Below are 20,852 nucleotides of genomic sequence, written 5' to 3' on the forward strand. Positions count from 1 at the left end.
GAACCCGTGTCCCCTGCATCGGCAGGCGGACTCTCAACCACTGCGCCACCAGGGAAGCCCGGTAGGTGCTATTCTTATCCCATTCAATGGATTAAAAAACCGAGGCACACAGAGGCTAAATAATGTGCTCAAGGTCATATATGTAGAAGTCACGTGCCAGAGTTGAGATTCTGACCCAGGCAGGCTGTCTCTAGAATGCGTGCTCTTAAGCCCAAATTACTGTACACTGTATACAGATGTCTTCTGATGAGCCATTGAACCCATGGGGCAAAAAGCCCAGACTAGTGAGGTGCTGACATTTCAGGGACAGATAAGGAAGATGAGGTGTAACTGGGGCTGATCAGACCAGGCAGGGCAGTATTCTGGATGAGGGCAGTATTTAGAAAGGCAGGAAGCTTTGAGATGGGAGAAGGGCACCAGGGGAGAACTGAACAGACCCTGAAAGCTGCTGGAAGGCCCGGAGGCAAGGACCCACCTACTCACCAGCCAGGGCCTGCAAGCTGGGGAAGCCATGGTAGGTGACATCATCAAGCTGGAGGAGCCGAGGTCCGAAGGTCTGGCAGAGCCGCTCCACCATGCCAGTGATGCGGGCAATGTTGTTGTTGGAGGAACAGATGAAGGAGAAGAGACACTCGATGGGATCCTGTTGCAGGAGTCGCACACCTGGGGACCAGAAAGGCAGAGGGACCAGAAATCACCTGCTATTGGGAGTGGCCTCTTCTCACCCTCAGATTCTAGGTACCAAGGCTCCGGGGTATCCCAGGGGAATGAGGGACAGCACTGTTAGAGAAAGCAACGCCAGAGCTCTCATTCCTCATAGCATCTTGTGAGGTCTGGGTTATCATCCCATTCCACAGATGAAGAAGCCACAACGTAAGCACTGTGAGGGTGGGGATTTGTTTCTGTTTTGTTCACTGTGGTATCCCCAGTCGCAGAGCTGATGCTCTGTAAACATTTACAGAATGAATGATGTCACCAGCCCCAGATCACACCGCCAGGATTTGGCTCAATACCCTTGTGACTCCACTATGGTGGTCAGCAGGACAATAATAACTAATAATAATTACTATGTGTCAGGCACTATTCTAAGCACTTTACATGTCTTAGCTTCTTTAATCCTCATAAAATCCTATGAGGTGGATATAATCCCCATTTTACAGATGGTGAAACTGAGTAACTTAACCAAATCACAAGCACCCCAACCCCTGCCTCAGGCTCTGTACTCACCTTGGAATTTCTGAGCCACCTCTTGAAAGTGGGGGTCCACAGAACTCCAATGGTGATACAGCTGAGCAAGGCTGACATCCAGCCGGAAGTACTGTCGCACGGCCTTTAGCTCTTCCAGTGTGGGCCTGTCAACCCGGCCCTTATCCCCTCGGTACACAGTGCAGTAAAGATGCTCCTCAGTCTGGGTCAGTGTCCATACCTGGTCGGCCAGCACGCCACTCCAGTGCGCAGGGCTCTGCTCCCTCCACCTGACCCCCAGGCACAGGGCAGCCCTAGCACTCAGTTTCCCTTCCTGCACCCTTTGGGGCCCTCCCATCTTATAAATGCTCCATATACAAACCTGACTTACAAATTGCAAAGTAAAAGTGCTTTCTTTTACATCAGTTATATCATGTAATCCTCGCAACAACACTGCGCAGGCTTATTACCTCACCTCCACTTTATAAAGCATGTAACAGGGTCACCACCACCCATGCCTCAGTCTCCTCTTTTGTACTCTGAAGTTTCTTCATCACCCCCAATGCACCCCAGGATCTGCTGTGCCGAGGAGCCAGGAGCCAGGGTCACTCACCGGAATGACTGTCCAGAAGCCAGAACCAGGTCCAGGCGCAGCTCAGAGCGTGGACAGGGGATGGAGGCCCACAGGGCCGGGACGGAGGCTAGAGTGCGATGTCTCATGCTACGCTGCAGAAGGGAGCGGGCAAACATTTCCACGTCAGGCTCCGCCCCATGATGCCCTCGCCCACTCAAAGCAGCTCAACGCTCCGCCGAGACACCGCCCCAAAGGTCAGGCCCCTCTAGGCCTCGCCCACCAAATCCTAGCCTCTTAATTTGCTTATTTAAGGCCCGCCCAGTTTTATTCAATTTCTCCACTCCCCAAAGACACCACTCCTTGCGGTTCACCAACGCTCCGTCCCTCCCACTCTGTCCCGACACTCCCGTCCTTCCTCCTTACGTATCCCCCCCCCGCCCCCACCACCACAGCCTCCGGGCGCGCACCACTGTCCCAAAGAGCTGCCGCGACTTTGGGAAGCGCGCGGAAGCGCTCTCTTCGGCTTTCTCCTGCGTCCGACCTCTCTCACCGGAAGTACGGTTCAAGCCCGGCTAATTGGATCCAGAGGTAGCCAATCCACGGAGAGTTAAGAGTCGTCGCCAATGAGAATCGGGTGTGGCGGCGGGTGGGCGGGCCTTTCCGTGGCGCCGCAGCGGTTGGCGCGCGCTGGGCTAGCTGTCCGCCCTTGGGCTTTCCTCTGTGGGCTCGGCTGCACTCGGCACGCCGGTGTGTCCCATCCCCGCTCCCCAGGGTCGGGGCGCACTGTGCGCCCTCAGGCCCCAGTCCTCACTGCCTGATCTTCTCAGAGCTCTGGGATTCCTCAGGGTCTGCCCGCCCACAGAACCAAGTCTTGTCCCTCGCCGTCCTTAGCCTTTCTCACCGAGCCTCTCGGGGCTGATCCTCGCCCTCCTCAGTCGGCCTCCCCTGAACCACCCCCTCACTGAGAATCGCGCCGGAACGCAGCTCCGGGCCCGCCGAGCCCCTGAGGTGTCTCCACGGCGTCTGGCTCCCGAGGATTCTGCCTTCGCGCTCACCCGCTGAGCCGCTACCCTCCAAGGGCTTGTCCCTGAGCCTCGACGCTGTAGGCTTAGGCCCTCACAGACTTCCTCGTCAGAGGCCTGCCTCCTCGGACTGTCCCGCCGGGCACCGCCCGCTGTCTGCCACAGCTGCTCCCTCAGTCTAGGGCCTTCCTCCACAGCACTCCCTCAGCCCTGCCCAACGGGGCCTGGGTAGGCCTTCCTCGGGGACTGCGCCCAGCGGCCCAGAGAGGCCACAGGACCACCAAGTCTGTGGCCCCCCCCGGGCAGCCCCGGTGCCAGGGTCGGCTACCTGGCCCAGGAGAGATGTATCATGTAACTTCTTACCTTCTGGAGAAAGACACAAAAAGCAGGCCACAAGAACTGCCTCTGGGCGGTGATTCTTGGTTACTGTATCTGAGCCATTAGCCTTCAGATTCCTTAAGGGACAGACTGGCAGCTGATGTATCTCTGTGTCCCTCTTGCCACAGTTCCCAGCAGCGGGGGCTGTGAGCCTGGCAGCATCTCAGTTCCGGGCTTCAGGAGTTACCAGGCCCTGGGGCAGCTGCTTCCTGTGCCTGTCTCCTCTGCAGGCACGACGGCCCACAGGTGCCTAGTGCTTAGAGGGCATTCATTCCTCCAGTAAATGCTTAAATTGGAAGAGAAGGTGTCGAGGTGGGGAATGAAGAGTCCCTCCGCATTCCTGCTCAGGCCCCAGCTAAACAGGGGAAGAAGGGTCACACAGCTATAGTGACTCTGAAGCAGCACCCGGACCGTCTAACTGGCAAAGGACTCGGAGCATCTTCAGTTCACGAAGGAATGGCCGCGAGACTCTTCCCTTCCAGCCGTTCGGCAAACTGGTTGAAGAGCCAGCTTTGGAGGCAGGCTCTTGTTCAAATGCTAGCTCTGCGACTTCCTAGTTGTGGGAACTTTGGCAAGTTACTTAATTTGTCTAAACCTTGGTGTCTTTGTGGAGATAACTACCCTGTCATTAACTTTCCCCGTAGTTATTGCAAGGATTATACAGAACTGTGTATCTAAAGGTGCTTCAGCACAGGGTCTACCACTCAGTGAAGGACATGGGGAATGGGAGCTGTCATACTGGTGTTAGCCAAAGAGTTCGTCTGGGTTTTTCCGTAAGATGTTACAGAAAAACACGAATGAACTTTTCGGCCAACCCAATATTATCTTTGCTGTTGTCTTACAAATGCAGCAGGCACAGCAGCCAGCAACCACTTGGGCCCAATTATTTACCATCCCCGAGGAACACAGCCTCGCTTTTGCCCTGGCAGAAGGCAAGAACCAAGAATTCCAAACAGACCATTTATTTTCTAAGAATCAATATATTTTCTTCCTTTGAAATAAATACAAACCAGTTTGAAAGGTGGGGGAATCTATGGGAAGAAGGGAAGTGGGGACAGGCCCCAGTCTTTTTTTTAGTACCAAATGACTCTGGCGCGACCCGGAAACGCAGTTACAAATGAGAATAATTTAAATTCTCCACTATTTACAGTATTTACAACAGCAGGGGAGGGGGGTCACCTAGTGCCCCTCTTCCGGGCTGGACAGACATCAATCTCACTGCTAGGCTGTGCAGATGCCAGCTCACCTCACCACCTCAGGGGCCTCAGGCCACTAGGCAGTTAGGGGTTCTCCTGGCATGAGTAGGCAGAGGTGGTTGGATGGCCTGTGTTACGCAGCGTCCTAAGCTTGGCCCACCAACTTGCGCTACAATGCCGTGAGGTCTCTGGAGCTTTCTGGCCTGTGGAACCTCCCCTCTCACTGCGCAGAGCCCCCATGGGCCCTTGGAGTGTTCTGTACAGTCCAGCTGCACTCAGGGCGGGAGGGACCTCCCCCACCCAGCTTCCCCTGAGACTGGCCCCAAGACCAGGAATGAGTCAGTGCAGAGGCCGGTGCCACTCCAGGACAGTGAGCAAAGGGGAGGAGAGAGGTGGCAGGGCACTGTAGGTTGGGTTGTGCTGGACAGTATCAGTCACTATCGCTGGTCTCACTGCTCTGCTCGCCCTGCACCTTGCTGCGGTGCTGCAGAGCCCTGTGGTAGGCGATCTGTACTGACTTGCGGATGTTGGATTTCCGGCCCTCCAGCATCTTCTCCTTGTCAAGGTCCTGGTTCACGCCCAGAGGAACCAGCTTAGTCCTGGGCAGCCACTGCCTGTAGGACGAGGTGAGAAGCGAGTAAGTCATCTCTTATCTCTGGGGGAGCAACAGGCACCAGCCTTCCTCACTTGTTCATTCCTTCAAAAACTCCTCCTGAGTGCCCCACTCTGGGCCAGGCTCTGGTGGGAATTAAAGAAACCAAGAGATGCAGTCCCTGCTCTCAAGGAACTGCTCACAGGCTAGTGATGAAAAGAGCCCAGACATCAGTCACAGCGGGGTAATCATAGGGTAGTTATGGGCACAAAAAGGAGCCCTGACCTACCCTGAAATAGGTACCTTGTCCAGTGGGCTCCAGGCAGACTTAACTGACATTAAACATCCTCTGCAGACAATTAACAACCAGAGACCACACGTGTAAGTGTGACGGAACAGCGATTCAGAACCTGAATGATTAGGCCTGCTTTATCCTCATCTTGTCACCATGGAGGCAGAGGTGGGAAAAGTAAGTCTAGAAGCCACCTTAGTCTGGGTGGGGAGCCACCCCCACATTTGTCACAGTCACTCACGGTCCTTTGATTTCTAGCTACAGCTGTCTGTCAGCTGCTGCCCGCTCAGTCTCTCAGACTCTTGGTCGACACAACCCTTTTGCTCAAAGATCTAAGTCCCTCCCCCACTGATTTATGACAGCTCAGGCTGTCTGTTGCTGGAGTTCCCTGGCAACCTGCCCCGATACCGAGGGTTGCATCTGTGGCTATGAGTCACATCAAATGCTCCCCTCCTCCCTTACCAGGTTCGCTTGTTGTCAAAGAACAGGACGAGGTAGAGATGCTCTCGGGCTTCCTGGGTCATCTGTTCCCCAAGTTTCAGCACCTCCAGTGGGGGCACAGGGATGGGAACCCCATGGTGGAACATACCTTCCCGGGGCATCTTTGGATCAATGATCTAAGGGTGTAATAAGACCTTGGTTTAGTTCAGTCTCCTCCTTCCCAAGGCTTACCCTATCCAAGAATTTGGAGACTACGTCTGAAGTGGGAACAGAAAAAGGTTACCACACTCCTTGGGCTGCAGTGCTGACCCTTGGCTTATTCCCATGCTGAACTATTTCAGAGCCCAAGGGGCAAAGGGAAGAAAAAGGGAGAGATGGAGAAACTAACCAGGGACCTCTAAGTGTCTATCTGCCAAAGACTCCTGTGCTCTGCAGCTCAGCAGAGAGTAGAAAAAGTCTGCTACTTTTGAGTCTGTGTTCTGGGGTTGGAAGACAAGGGATATGACAAGAAAAGTGGAAGCCTACCAGAGCTGGGTATGATGGATACCCTCGGCATTTGGCCCACACCAGGTCCAGAGCATCCAGTGGGGAGTCCTCATCCTCTGACAGCCAGCCAGCTCCCCGGCCCAGACTCTTCCTTACCACTTCACAGGAATGGGAGAGAGGGGACGGATCAGCAATCCGGGGTCTGGCAAGGCCCTGACACTGGGCCCCCAGAACCCCTGGCTTTGGGCAGGCGTACTTACTGCTGTGGCCCACGCCGCGGCCAGTGCCCACGGAGTAGGCCTCGTTCTCAGTGCCTGAGGTATCTTCACTGCTATCCTCTGGGAACGTGCCCCGAGAGAAGGAGGGCTTGCCCCGGCCTTGTTTTGAAGGTGTTGTGCTGTGGACAAAAGGGAAGCTCAACTCAAAGGAGGGGAAGAGTGGGGAATGACATGGTGGGTATCCTCCCTTCTTTTTTTTTTTTTTTTTTTTTTTACGTACGCGGGCCCCTCACTGTTGCGGCCCCTCCCGCCGCGGAGCACAGGCCCCGGACGCGCAGAACCAGCGGCCACGGCTCACGAGCCCAGCCGCTCTGCGGCATGCGGGATCCTCCCAGACCGGGACACGAACTTGTGTCCCCTGCATCGGCAGGCGGACTCTCAACCACCACGCCACCAGGGAAGCCCTATCCTCCCTTCTTTAAGCCCCTAGGGTCTAAGACGTTTGGAAAGCAGAGGCTACTTGAAGAATTTCAAACTCAAATGCCCTCAGGGACTTGGGGGTGATCTGACTGAAGTGGGCTGGACACAGCAGTAGTGCTGAATGCATGCGCCCGTCTTAAGTCAACAGTGGCCAGAACTGCCAGTCTGATTTTTACAGAGACTATAGAAACTGGGATTTTATAGGCCACTTCCGAATCTTTTTTAATACTATGCTGGCCAAACAAAATGTCTGCAGGCCAAATCCAGCCCACAAGGAACCAGTTTATGCCCTCTGTTCTAAACCATCAGCTTAACACAGGGTGGGCCCCTCTGTTTCATTATGGTGACAGTCTCATCTATTCCATTTATTTTGCAGAGAACCTTTGGTTTGAGCCATCTTAATCTAGGCTAAAATGGCTGCCACCCCACTCCCCATAGGGAAATCTAGAAGGCCATCCCGGAGGTGGGTCTTGATCCGGAGGACTGGTACCTGGTCCGGTCTGAGGCAGCGCTGCTGCTGCTACTGCTGCTGGACTCAGAGTCAGAGCTGCTCCGAGGAAGGCTGCAGTCATTACGATACACCAAGAAACTCTTCTTTACTGGCTGGTTTCCACCGCTGAAGCCGTTGGCTGGTAAGTCTTGGTTGGGGGGAGGGGGGAAGGGAAGGAATCAGTCAGGAAGATGTAGATCAGAGATCTACTGGGGGTAAGAGGGACTTGGAGCTTGGCTTTCGCTTCTGTGCTGGAAAATTCCTCCAACCTTGGCCAGCAGAGCTAGCTCTGGGCAGTGTCCACCACAGTTGGCCACAGCTCTGCCCCACCCCTTGCACTTCCCTTGGCAGTTACTGGCCTTAGGATACAAATGGCTTAAAGGAGATTCCCCAAGGAGGATAAGAAGAGAAAAGGTGAAGTGATACAATGGAGGAGCGGGGGGCCCTGGATGGGAATCTAGCTGGGTCAGCATCTCTGGGCTTCAGTTTCCCCATCTGTAAAATGAGGGAATTGAATTAAAGGATTCCTAAGGGCCCTTCTAGCTCTGATATATTATGGGCAAATGAAGGGATAGGTGGGAGTTATATTGGGAAGGATGGCAGCTTTGCTCACTCTACTGCGGGGCTGGGTGATGGTGAGGCTCACCCATTGGGGGGTCTTCTGTGGATTTATCACTGTCGCTGTCTGAGCTCGAACTGGGCCGAGGGCTCCTACCCCGCTTGCGCTGACGCAGGGAGCCCATGATGGGGAGCTGGGGGGGCCCCACAGGACTGCCTCCGTGGCTGGGGGTCATCTGGCTCTCCCGGTTTTTGGGGGGCCGGCCCGGCCTCTTGGGCGGTCCAGCTGTCTTCGGGTTCTTTTTGGAGAACAGAACTGAGGTTCTCCTGCCCACCTCATGTGCGGGGGTTGAGGACATGTTGGGACCCAGGCCTGGAGCAGAGAAAGAGAGAAGGAGAGTCGGTGAGGGGCCTGATGTGGGAAGGGCATACGTCCAGGGTAGGCCCTGGGTATATAGGACCATAACTCCAGCTAGAGTAGGGGAGATAATCTGGGGGGCATGGAGTTGGGAACATTGTCTCTTACACAAATAGCCAGAGAGGCAGCTAAGAGGCCCTTGACTGGGGAATGAGGGAGAAAGTACAGCTGGCTGTGCATGAGGGACCTCTGCCTGGGGCATGGCAGGCGCTGAGTGTGTGCTGCAGAGTCAAAGTCTGGCTGGCCTCGGGGTCCACCATGCTGCGGGGTTCAGACCTTTGCCTGTCTCCTGGCTGCTGCTCTCCTCGGCGGCACTGTCTGTCTGCCCGTCCTTGTCACAGGCTGCCGGGTGGGGTGTCAGGCTGCCCCGGCTGGAGGGGCCATGCCGCTCAGGCCCATCCCGTCCAGTTTCCCGCTGGTTGGCAAGCTTGCGCCGCAGTGCCGTCATCTCTTTCTTGATCATCTTTGCACGCCTTGAGCGGCCCACGCTCTGCTTACTGGCATTCACCTCATCCAGCCGCTCGAGCAACAGCTTCAGCTGCTCTTCCACTGGCAAGTGCTTCTGGTTCTCCAGCAGGACCAGCCGCTCTTCCTCTGCTGCCAGGGGTGGGAATAGGGAGGAAAGGGTCAGACTCAGGGCAGTCCTCTGGGCCCCGTGAACCTGGGCAGGCAACAAGAAACCCACTCTTCTCCCCCTCTGCTCCTCACCAGGAGCAGCTGTAAAACAGTAGCACCGAGATGTGCAATGGCAGGGACTGCGATCCATTCACCCAGTCTGGCTTCTTAGAGCGCACTCCTGGGGATAGCTTGCCACTGCTCAGCCTAGCTGCTTCCTGCCTACACAATGCCTGCTCCCAGGAGGGGACTTTGGAAAGCTGTTCATCCCTGGCATTGGCCTCTATGTGGAGGTGTGACTTATCACCCACCATCTTCGGTGTGGTGTGAGGCCTCGTCTCCAGCCAGGCTGTGGGGGATATGCATGCCCGTCTCAAAGTCAATGCCCATTTTTTCTGCCTGGCGCCGGGCCTGGCGGAGCACAGCACCACCCTGCTCACGGAGCCGCACTGCTGCCCGGTAGAAGATGGTATCCTTGGCATTATACTTGAGGCAGTTGCTGACGATGAGGTTGAAGTCCTCCTCAAAATCATCAAAGTTCAGGTAGCGGTAAGCCTCCAAGTTCTGCTTCATGGTGAAAAAGTCCATAGGCTTTTTGATGTGGTCTAGGTAGTCAGGTACCTGGGAGAACACGGTAGGTGTAGCTAAGTGGAGATACGTTCCTCATTCCCCCTGAACCCCTGTTCCTGATAAACCTCCCTTGAAATGCATCCAGCAACCTCCTCCCACCACAGTTAGAGGCAGGCATTCAGCACAGGGGAAAAGAAAGCCGGATTCTAGTCTTGACTTTACTAGTCACAAGCTGTGTGACCTTGGCAAGCCTCTTAACCTCTCTGGGCCTTCTTTTCCTCACCTAGAAAACAGTAATGAAATTACAGCCAAATCTATCTCCTAGAGCCATATGACGCTTTAGTAAGAAAATGACTAGGGGAATCCTCTGGAAAAAAACACCACCTTGCATTCCTATAGCTCTTTTTACTTATCATTAAGACTTATAAGGAGGCTGCTGCCTCAGGCCTCTCATTTTATACCTTTTAGAGAGAAGAGTCTGCCAGTCAGGACCTAGGGCTTCAGAGATGGTTCTTTAGGTGCTGAGCCTTCTAAATTCTCCGTTCTAGGGTTCAGCACCCGCAAAGTGTCTTCCTGCCCTGCGATAATTCATTTGGCAGACTCAGTCCCTGCCTCTGGGGAAGGAGTGCAGATTGCCTCCCATTCTGGGCCCTTGGGATATGACAGGGACAAGACAGAGTCCAGGTGATGCATGTGGCTCCAGTTCATCCTGGAGCCCCAGAGCCACCAGCCCCTCTCTTCAAGGTCCCCTCCTAGTCCCTGGCCCAGACCTGCAGCGGGGGTCCATCTGGGAGAGGAACAGAAAGAAGGTGGAGTGAGGGGAAGGGATTCTTACTTCGTCCAATTCGGTTACCTCAGACAGAGGGACCGGCTCGCTGAAGATGTTGCCTGTGTCCTTCTCTTGGAGCTGCTCCAGGGTTTTTCGAAGGAGGATGAGGAAAGGGGTCAGCTGCATCTCCATGGCAATCTGCTGGACCTTGATCTGACACACATAAAGGCCCAATCAGCCAGGCCTAGGCCAGTCCCGTGGCAGAGAGGTCTGAGGAGATGGTTGTAGCTGGTATGGGAACTCGCCTTCCTTCCCACCCCACACAGCTCGGTGTACTTGACTCCTTTGGACTTTCCCTTCCTTGAGCTCCCAGCACCAGCTACCTGCATCACATAATTTAGGATTCCGGTCACACTCTCCTGCGACATTCTGCTTCCGGTGGGCTTGAGAGCAAACTGAGCTCACGAGACCTGACTCCCGCATCAGCCCTGTTGCTTCCTGGACAGGTGACACATACTTGTCCATGTTTTCTGTTTTCCTGGGTCTGTTTTCTCTACTGTAAAAAAGAGTTGGCCCAGGAGCACTCACCGTCTCCCTTTTGAGTTTCTCCCGCTTGCGGATCAGCTCCACCAGCAGCCGGGCTCGCTCCAGGTCGTGCCGAAGCCGCTGCCAGGACTTGAGCTGTTCTTTGAGGGCCCAGTTCTTGTCTTCAGAATCTCTCTGAAGAGGCAAAAGAGGGATCAGGAAATGATGAGAGAGCCAGAGGGGACGAGAGCCCAGGAAACTTGGGTCAAGGGCAGGTAAAGCCAAAGGAGGGAGCACAGTGATTTACTGGTAGGCTCACTAACTAACTGAAGTGGAAGCTCCTCAACCCACGTGGCCCCTAGGCCCAGCACGGAGTCGGTGCTCAGTATATGCTTGCTGTGAACGAACAGATGAACACATAGGAAAAATGCGTTAAAAATCATCTGTAAGGATTTCATCCTGAGCTTGCTTTGAGGCTTAGTTTAAAGGAGGAAACAGCCCAAGCCCTCAGACACTGAAAACTACATTCACAAATCTCTGTCCTTGGGGACTTCCCTGGCGGTCCAGTGGTTAAGACTCCACGCTTCCAAGGCAGGGGGTGCAGGTTCAATCCCTGGTCGGGGAACTAAGATCCCACATGCCGGGCGGTACGCCCCCCCCAAAATCTCTGTCCTCGTGCCCCTGGCACTAGTTCCTAGAGCCCACAGGGAATCTGACACAGTACCCCAACTTGGTCACAGTTCCTCTGAGACTGCAGGTGTGTCTGCAGGCGACGCAGCAGTGGGACCCCATTCCGTGACTGCCTCTTTAGCGTCCAGTAGCTGTGCAGCCTCTGCATGAACTGGCTCTTCCTTTGGATGGTCAGGCGGTTAGTGATTTTACTGAGCCTGGGAAGCAGGAGAGCAAAGAGAAAAACCTCTTGGGCCCTGATTTTCTTAAGCAGAACAGTGGTCTCTGGCTAATGAGAGTTTCAGAGTGGGGCTAAATAGGGAATAAATCTACTGTCAAAAAGGCCTATGACACTGGGCTAAAGCAAAGAAGAGCAAAGAGAGCTGTCAATGGCAACTCAGCAGACAGGGAGCCAAGCTCCCAGCTCTAAGCCAGATCCATAATTCTGTTCACCAGTGGGTCAGGGAGCCTGCCCCTAACACTGCTCTTGGCACTGCAGCCCAGAGTGCTATTTGACCCTGGGATACCCAACTCAGACTGAGCCTGGGAAGGTTTTAAGATGAAGTACTACTGTACAGCAGTATAGGAAATCGACTATGTAGCACAAGCAAGAGTAAAAAGCAAATGATGACTGTAGCCCTCATTTGGACTTATTTGTGGCAGCAACCGTTTCACGATTCCTAGAGCGTATCCGTCCCCCTTCTTCATTCCATTCTCCCTTCAGAGTCGGACCATTTCTTCCACTGTGGCTGGTAGCTATTCCATCCTCTTTCTTCCTAACTTAAACCACCTCATCAAAACGGAAGGCAGTTTAAAACACGTTAGGTCTGCCAGATAAAAGCTGAAGTTTCTGTTTCCTAGTGTAAAAGCCAGGTGACCTGCTAGAGCTCATCTCTTTTGATATTAAAAACAAAAAAACCCCAAAACTTCTATGTAGCTCCTGATAGGAAGAAGATACCCCAACCCTGTCACTCCACTCAGGGGGCTGTCAGTCTCCAACAGGGCTTCTTCCCTCAACAGCCTGTCCACCTGCTTCCCTCATACCTGTGTGGTGGGATGCAGGGCACAGACACCACAGGTGCTGCTGCCCGTTTCTCCGCCAAGATCTTCCGCGCCTTCTTCATCTTGATCCGGGACTTGGCCTTGGCCTTCTTGACCTTCTCTGAGCTCCAACTCTTACCCTCCTCCTCCTCCTCCTCCTCCTCCTCCTCCCCCTCGCTGTGGGACAGGGCAGGCAGGCGGCGTGCTGAACCTGGAGGCGTATGGATGTCGCAGTAGGCAGTCTTGCGGACGCTGAAGGAGGTGCCATTGGCACCCGTCTCCCGCACAGGCTCCATCTTCATGTAAAGGCCGGCCTGCTGGGCACACGTCACATGGAAGGCTGTGTAGCAGTTGGCCTTGTGGCACTGGATGCAGGCCCCTGAGCCCCTCTGTTTGCAAATGTAGCAGGTCAGCTTCCAGCGAGCTGGCGGGATGTGCTCGATGCTGTCGATAGGCTCCAGGAAGACCGTGTTGGCGAAGCAGACCTCAGGGATCCATAGGGCACACACCACATGGGCCCAGCGCCCATCATCTGTCTGCTTGAAGGCACCACCCTTGTTGGGGCACAAGGCGCAGTCCACAGCACGGGAGGGTGACTGTAGGCAGCGGCGGCACAGCCACTGGCCCTCAGGGATGTAGGGGACACCGTAGCACTCCTGGTGCACAGCCAGGTTGCACATGTCACAGAAGAGGATGACATTGCTGTTCTGGCACTCACCATCATTGCAGATACAGCACACTGCATCTTCATCCACGAGTGCATTGGGGTCGCCTTTATTGTGGCTCTCAAAGTAGGACTCTTTCTCCAGCCGGTCCATTAAGTACTCAAAGATTTCCTGCGGAATGGGACTCACACCCTCCGTCTTCCGCCGCTCGTTCATGATATCCAGCCAGATGTAGTCCTCCTCATCCATGTCATACTCTACTTCCTCATCCAGCTCTTCCGCCGACTTCTCGATGTACCTGCAGTGCACATAGGCAGCTCAGCACCAGAAGGTTGAGATTTCCCTCCTTTAAAGACCATGGGTTATATCTGCAGAGTACTCACCCTTTTCTAGGCCTGTGCCTTTACATCTGTGTTGTCTATTCTCACCTTTACCCCAGGCACTCTAAGTCCTATAATCATTCTTATTTTGCAGAAAAGGAAAACTTACATTTGGGGAGGTTAATTCACCTGCCCTGGTCCTCTTGTGAGAAAGTGGCAGAGCTGGGATATGAACCCAACCATGCCGATTTCAAAGCTCACGTCCTAGCTTGCTACACTGCCTCCTTTGAGGTGCAGAGGCTCAGCCAGACTCCTGAAGGATGGGGCAGCTAGGACCCATTATTGGGGTGGTCTGGGTGATGATACAAGGAGTCAGAGGAAGGAAGGTCCTCAGTTTTCATTTGCAAATCATACATAAGTTGTTTTAGCACCAACTGGCTATGTCCTGAATGCAGCTGCTGTAGGTCTTCTGTTAGCTGGTACCAGCATCAGCTCAGGGCTCCCTCAAACTCTAGGTACTCTTTACTCTCTGGATAACCTTGGGAAATAACAGTCAGAATAGCTAAGATTTACTGAGCATTTACTATAAGCTAGGCATTGTGCTAAGTTATCACATTTATTTTCCCCATAGCCATAGGGTCAATGTTTTTGTTGCCCTCACTTTATAGACAAGGAAACTGGAAGCTTTGAGAAGTTAATTAACTGCCCAACACTGTTAGTTCACACAACCAGGAAGTGGCAGAGTGAGGATTCAAACTCCACTTCACAGCACTCAGTGGGCCAGCAGGACTGCAGCTAAGGATTGCTCCAGGTGCCTGGGATACAAAGTAGGCTCCCCACCCCCTTGCCATGCACACTCTAGGTGGCCTGACCCTGGTGTTGTAAAGCTACAGGGAGCTACAACGGAAAGAACAGGGCTTTGCCCTCTAACAAACTTGGATTTACATCCTGGCTCTGTTACTTTGTGGCATTCGGGACATCACTGGCCTTTTCTGAACCTCAGTCTTATTTTTATTTATTTATTTTTTTTTGTGGTACGTGGGCCTCTCACTGTTGTGGCCTCTCCCGTTGCAGAGCACAGGCTCTGGACGTGCAGGCTCAGCGGCCATGGCTCACGGGCCCAGCCGCTCCGCGGCATGTGGGATCTTCCCGGACCGGGGCACGAACCCGTGTCCCCTGCACCGGCAGGCGGACTCTCAACCACTGCGCCACCAGGGAAGCCCTGAACCTCAGTTTTATTGATGACAGAATGAGAAACAAATGGGCTAAATCAAGTGGCACACAGCAGGCCCTAGATAAATGTTAGTTCCCATGCCTCCCCTCTCCTCTCCACAAGGGAAATGTGGCTCTGGGGGCTACAGCAGGCCAGGCAAGCACAGGTTCCGGAGCCATGCTCTGGATGACACCAGGCGAGTGAGCTGATCTCTCTGGGCCTTGGTTTCCACACCTGTAGAATGGTGATGCTAACTTGAACCTATTTCATACAGCTGTTGTGAACATTAAATGAGTTACTACAGGTAAAGGGCTTAGAACAGTAGCTGGCACGGAGCAAGTACTCAATAAATGTTAGCTTTATTATTAGTTTTTGTATAGATCTGCCCCACCCTGTCTTGCATTATAACTGTTTTTGTGTCTTAACTCCTCCACTACTAGATACGAGGCAAGAACCATGTCTGATTCACCACACAGAAATAGGTGCTCAGTGTTGCTCGTTTGAAAGACATTTAGGGGGTGGAAGGGAGGACAGACTAAAATACTGTGTCTATCAGAAGCAACTTCTTCCTTAGCCCTTTACCTCTTCCCCAAGGTGAATGCAATGTCCTCATCCTTGGAAAAGGGTGTGGCTCAGGGCTAGTGTGAAACATCTGGTCCCTTCCAGGCCTTGGCACCAGCTCTCAACCTTTTCTCTGCCATGACACACGTGACATTATGTGATGGTGCATAACACACTCCCACCGTGCACCAAGATTACAGGGTGTGGCGCAGATAAGGTAGGCTGCATGTCACGTACAATTCCTGACACAGCAGCTGACACTCCCCCTCAAGAAAGCATACCAGATGTGAGCAAGGCAAGTGGTGTTATTAGAGGGATGACCTCAAATCTTCTTACATTTATATAGAAAGTAAATCATTTCCAAAAGAGGCAGTTCTGCTAACAGTAGTAACAAATTACATGCAACACACCTCCCAACTGACTGCAGTGCACCAGCTGAGAGCTGCTGCCTGGAGAACAGATCTGATTCCCCCGAGGAAAGAGCGAATCTGAGTGGAGGGATGAAGAAAAGGAGCAGAGGAGCTGGGCTGGGCTGCTTACTGGAGCCAAGAGCACTGAAGAGCCATTAGGAGAGAGGGCAGGCCCAGAGAGGGGTCTGTGTGTTGGGAGGTGGGCATGGCAGTCAGTACTAACAGACAAGAGAGGCAGTGGAAAGCCAGAGGGAAACGGAGCTGGGCTGAACAGATGAAAGGATGGAAGAGAGGAAGAAGAGACTGGCTAGCATGTGAACAGCGGTGAGAGGAGAGTGACACATTGGGCCAAATTACTTGAGTTCCCAAAGATTTGCTTTTAAAAAACTGAGATTTAGTATAACATCACATGGGTTGCCCTTCTGGTAAAAACTACCTTTCATATAAAAACCTTTACAACAAGTCCTTGTCAGAGATCAGGCTTTCTGATTAGCTGACACCAAAGATGGCTCCTTAACGAACTCACCCAAATGCCCTCTTTGACTTGGATGCCAAGACTCTAAGAAATTTTACACTTGGTTTTTATTCCATCCTTCAGCTAGGGTTTCTGTATGTAGTTCCACCACCACACTTCCCCACTCCTTCATTTTTTTACCTCAAGTTAAAGGAATTTAGCCTTATGCCTGTGACTTTTTAAAAATATTAATTAATTAATTTATTTATATTTGGTGCATTGGGTCTTTGTTGCTGCACGCGGGCTTCTCACTGTGGTGGCCCCTCCTGTCACGGAGCATGGGCTCCAGGCACACAGGCCTCAGCAGTCGTGGCTCGCAGGCTCTAGAGCACAGGCTCAGTAGTTGTGGCGCACGGGCTTAGCTGCTCCACGGCATGTAGGATCTTCCCGGACCAGGGCTCGAACCCGTGTCCCCTGCGTTGGCAGGTGGATTCCCAACCACTGCGTCACCAGGGAAGCCCTATGCCTGTGACTTTATTAGGAGCCACTGTGACTAATTTTTGGAAGGAAGTGGGGTACTAAGAAACAGTTAAATGAAACAAATAAAAGGGTCCTTGGAGGAGTACAAAACATAGGCGATGAAAATACTGCTTACGCAGGCTAAAGGATGGGTGACAATAACAGAACAAGTAATGGGAAAATTACTTCTTTAGATTTACAAACTGATTTTATAACCTTATGAAATCATTGTCCCTAGTCTTGTACCTTTAGGCTACCAGAGGAATATTATACCTACTCTGCAGATGGGGTCACTGCAACCCCAAAAGCTGAATGCCTTTCCCAAGATCACAGAGTGATGGAGTAATAAGAGTCAGGAACAAAAAATGGGACCTTTTGATACTGTGGAAATAGTGCAGCTTTGGAGTCAGAGGAACCTGGGTTTGTCAGCTATCTACTGACATGTGACTTCTTGGTCCTTTTTCTGGACCATGGTTTCCTCATCTGTGAAATCAGAACAATGCCTACCTGAGTGAGTTGTGAGAATAAAATAATGGAATGGCTATAAGGCAGCCAGTGCAGGGCCTGGCATGTGGCAGTGGAGACGAAGTGCCATCGTCATTAGCTGGGGCACTTTTATGCCTTGGCAGGACCGGTGTGCTTCTGCTATGCTTTACCCCTGCCACTTCCTATCACCTAGCTTTGACTCCTGAGCCCTGCTTGACCAGTTTTCCAGAGTTGGGAGGTGGAGGCGGCCTTACCGGTAATAGGAAGTTGGCCGGGGCGGGGCATCAGGGGTATCCTGCTCCAACTCCCGGTATACCACCTCTGGCAGCTTGGGAGTGGTGCTTGCAGAAGCATTGTGGTGATGGTGATGGTTGGAGTCCTTGCGCTTCTCCTTGTTCTTATGCTTGCCTGACTTGGGAGTAGCAGCCGGTGTCTCAGTGTTCTCCTTATTGCTGCCGTTCTCAGGGGCCTCCTCAGGGGCCTCCTCATCTTCTGACACCACATCCAGGTTGTCAAAGATGCTGATGCGGTGGACGCGGCCGTGCAGGTCCACCTCCACCATGCGCTGGGCCTGTGCGTAACTCATCACCTCACGGCTGGGCGACTGGGATACCTCTGAGGGGGTGGGTGACTGCTTGTTGGCTGGGCGTGACTGGCGCCCCTTCTTCTTGTGCTTTCGGAGTGGAGTCTGCTGTGGGGGCGGTGGGTTGTCATGGTCATAGTGGTACAGGTGGTACTCAATACCACTGTAACTCTTGTAGACCTTGCGGCAGGTCTCCACAGGGCACTCATACGGTGGCTTAGTTGCCCGCAAGTTGTGGCAGAAAGTCTTCACGTCAAAGTCCACCCCCATGCTGTCACATCTAGAATGTACAGATCAGTTAGCACAGGCCGAGGGAAGAGTTCCTGGCCACCCACTCCACTCTCTCCAGCCCTCCCTCTCCCCAAGGGTCCTGGCCAGCCAACCTCTACAGCAGCTCCAAATGCCCCCTCCTCCATAACGTGGCCATAGTCTTGGCCTTATCACCTCTTGCCTGATCCTCCTGCTCTATGTCTCAGTTCTTCTAGCCTAATCTCACACAATGTGTCCAGAACGATCTTTCTACCAAGCAGAAACGATCATGTTAGTCTCTTGATTAAAAGCATCCTCCTGATGTTCCCCACTTACTTCAGGATAATATCCAAATTCCTTATGATGATATTCAAGGTGCTCCTTTCACTGTGTGGCCTTAGTCCTCCTTTCTAGATTCTTTTCACCAGTTATAGCTGTATTTCTGTCTAACCAGGACAACTTGCCAGTCCCTGAATGTTACAACCTCTCATTCCTGCAAGATGATCTCTATTTAGAATGCCTTCCAACCTCCCTGATTAGTGAGCTCCCACTCATTCTTCAAAACATGGCTCGAATGTCACTCCTGTTATGCTTCTTTGTCTCTCCCATGGAGAGCTATGTTTCCCCAGCATTTCATCCTCACCTCCACCATGGCATTCACCACACTGGAAGTTCTCTGTCTCCTCCCATTAGACTGGGAGCTGTGCAGTGCAGACACCAGAGCCTACCCACCTCTGTATCCCCAGTACCTGGCATGTAGTGTTGTTTTGGCCAATGAATAAATAATCTGTTGAATGAATAGCTAAGTGAGGGGATCACCAGTTCTGGAGATGAGATGGATGAAGGCTAGTGTCAGCCCATGCAGAAGCTTGAACAGGTAGCCAATGATTTGGTCCTGGACTCCAGCAGAAATCACTGGGTTACAGAAAGAATTAGTTAATTTCTGAGGCCTTTACGGTAAGCCTATGCCCTGGCCCTGGGAGTGGCACCAGGCCCTAAGGGTACAAACAGGAACATGACAATCCAGGCACACTCAGCTCCATGCTGGTCCTCAGAGCCCTCCCTTCCTCCTCTCCAGTGTTCCTGGGTGAGTGGAGACAGCAGACGGCACCAGCCCCCAGGAAGCCCAGCTTGGTCAGAGAGACTGCCCCAATTTCTCCAGGCCTAGCTGAGTGCAACAATTTAACTGTGGTCTTGGCGCCATTCCAGGCAAAGCCACCCTGAGCTCCCTGATTAATAACGGTCCTTGTTGGCTCCTCTCCTGCGACTTAACCAAGCTAGTGAGCTGCTCCAGTCTCTCTGTCAAAGCCCCAGATTGTCATATCAGTAAAACTACTCCTTAAACTCGCCCCTACTTCCTACCTGCACCTGTCTTTAAACAAACCAATCAGAAGCACAAACAAACTCTCCTCTTTCTATGATAAGTCCCTGGTGAACGCTGCAGCTCTGCTGCCCCAGCTGGCTCCCTAATCAGTACAGAAACCCCCAGCAAACGTCCCGCTGGGACTCAGAAACAGAAGCACAGAGGAGAGACAAGGCAACTTACTCCCGAAAGCCCGTGCACAGGGCCCCAGCCCAGGGGTATGGCGGCGGCATCTGCCCCAGGCGCTCCGAGGGCTGGAGGAAGTAGGGGGCGGAGGCCAGAGGGATTAGGCCGGGCCGGGCGGTGCCCGCAGCCCTCTCCCGGATGCGGCTACGTTTCCCCTTTGTTGAAGTGTAAAATGTTAAACAAGGCTCTTCTCCTGCCATTGGCCCAGGCAGCCCCAGGCAACCCCGAAGGATACAGTGTTGCCCGGAATGCAGGCTGTGAGCGAATGCACTGTCAGTTCTCCGGGATGGAGTGGCCCGAGGGTACTCGGGCTGGGCAGCTCAGTGCGCGCCCCACTAAAGTAGCCTACCCCTTCCCGGCTGGCCACTCCCGCCCTGGTCCCTGGCCCGCACTCACCGGCCACCTCGAGTCCGGGCTCATTGCCGAGGGCGCCCGCCGGGGCTCCGACCCCACTAGGGGAGGCCGGCGGGGAAAGACGGGCCGGGGATGGGGAGTCCCAATTCCGGAGACTGCAGACCTCGCCACCCCGACCTCCTGCCGCCCCACGCTCTGGCTCGGCTCCCTGGGATTCCCGCGCTGACCCCTGCCGCTCCCAGTCCCGCCGGCGCCCCGGTCGCTCAATTGCGGCGGCCGCCGCCCCTTTCGAAAGCCCCTAGGTTGCCCGGTCTCGGGACCCAGCACCGCCGGAACAATGGAGGCTCCCGGAGGCAGCGCGGGGACGGCGGCGGCGGAGACGGTGGCGGCAAAGGCAGTGGCAGCGGCGGCGGCAGCAGCGGCGGCGACGGCGTCTGCGCAGGGTAAACGCGACGCCGCAACGCTGCCGAACTGCACTTTCGCCACACATCCCCGCCCGCCCGCTGAGGCTCAAGAGGCCATTCTCTGGGATTCGGAAGTGCCCCTGGACACCCTACATGGCTTTTCTAGCACCTCCATCTTAGAGCTGAGTTTCTGGAGACTGAAGTTGCCGTACTCGGGACCCGGAGTGGTGGGGCCGTTTGTAGCGAATCTGCGACCACGTACGGTGAGCGCGGACTGGGCGTGAGGAGCCCGCCCTTCTCCCTTCCCCCTCTGCCTCTCTCCCCCCCTCCTCCTTCTCTCCCTCCTGCTGGCGCCGCGGCTGCGGTAGGGACCTGGCCTTGGTCTCGGAGGAAGGCGGCGAGGCGGGGCGGGAGCCACGGGGCGGGACTGGGGGCAGGGCCAAGAGCAAGAGGGACGCGGACTGGAGCCTAAGGGGGACCCGAAGTTATAGGTAGGGGCGGGGCGGGGCTGGAAGTGAATAAACCAGTCAAAAGGGCGGGGCTTTGGGTGGGCCTGGAACTTGGAG

General features: G+C 53.9%; 2 protein-coding genes across 14 annotated transcripts in view; both read right to left on the reverse strand.

The window, feature by feature from the left end:
• OGG1 (8-oxoguanine DNA glycosylase) overlaps positions 1–1,935 on the reverse strand; it is a 17,714-nt gene extending 15,779 nt beyond the window's left edge. For all 5 annotated transcript variants that reach the window (XM_024764635.1, XM_024764632.1, XM_024764636.1 and 2 more), the window contains exons 1-3: positions 1,799–1,935; positions 1,228–1,475; positions 484–663 (exon numbers count right to left, since the gene is read on the reverse strand). In XM_024764635.1, the coding sequence (XP_024620403.1) occupies positions 484–663; positions 1,228–1,475; positions 1,799–1,935 (565 nt within the window). The remainder of the gene's footprint in view (positions 1–483; positions 664–1,227; positions 1,476–1,798) is intronic.
• Positions 1,936–4,105: 2,170 nt separating this feature from the next.
• Positions 4,106–20,282, reverse strand: BRPF1 (bromodomain and PHD finger containing 1). Of its 9 annotated transcripts, none has more exons than XM_024764663.1 (14): positions 19,925–20,282; positions 18,729–18,894; positions 17,402–18,010; positions 12,523–13,482; positions 11,534–11,696; positions 10,873–11,004; positions 10,351–10,497; positions 9,257–9,566; positions 8,607–8,927; positions 8,001–8,285; positions 7,355–7,502; positions 6,206–6,563; positions 5,702–5,856; positions 4,106–4,969 (listed from the first exon to the last, which is right to left on the reverse strand). In XM_024764663.1, exons 3-14 carry the CDS (start codon positions 17,998–18,000, stop codon positions 4,786–4,788), a joined length of 3,762 nt encoding a protein of 1,253 aa, XP_024620431.1. In that variant the 5' UTR covers positions 18,001–18,010; positions 18,729–18,894; positions 19,925–20,282; the 3' UTR covers positions 4,106–4,785. The 9 variants fall into 9 exon arrangements, with proteins under 9 accessions (XP_024620431.1, XP_024620434.1, XP_024620437.1 ...); XM_024764666.1 differs by lacking the exon at positions 18,729–18,894 and having other exon boundaries at positions 6,206–6,324; positions 6,427–6,563; positions 8,607–8,924; positions 19,925–20,280; XM_024764669.1 differs by lacking the exon at positions 18,729–18,894 and having other exon boundaries at positions 6,206–6,324; positions 6,427–6,563; positions 8,607–8,924; positions 10,369–10,497; positions 19,925–20,279.
• Between the last annotated feature and the right edge of the window lie 570 nt (positions 20,283–20,852).

Source organism: Neophocaena asiaeorientalis, unplaced genomic scaffold (assembly GCF_003031525.2).
Source record: "Neophocaena asiaeorientalis asiaeorientalis breed wild unplaced genomic scaffold, Neophocaena_asiaeorientalis_V1.1 scaffold230, whole genome shotgun sequence".
NCBI lineage: Eukaryota > Metazoa > Chordata > Mammalia > Artiodactyla > Phocoenidae > Neophocaena > Neophocaena asiaeorientalis.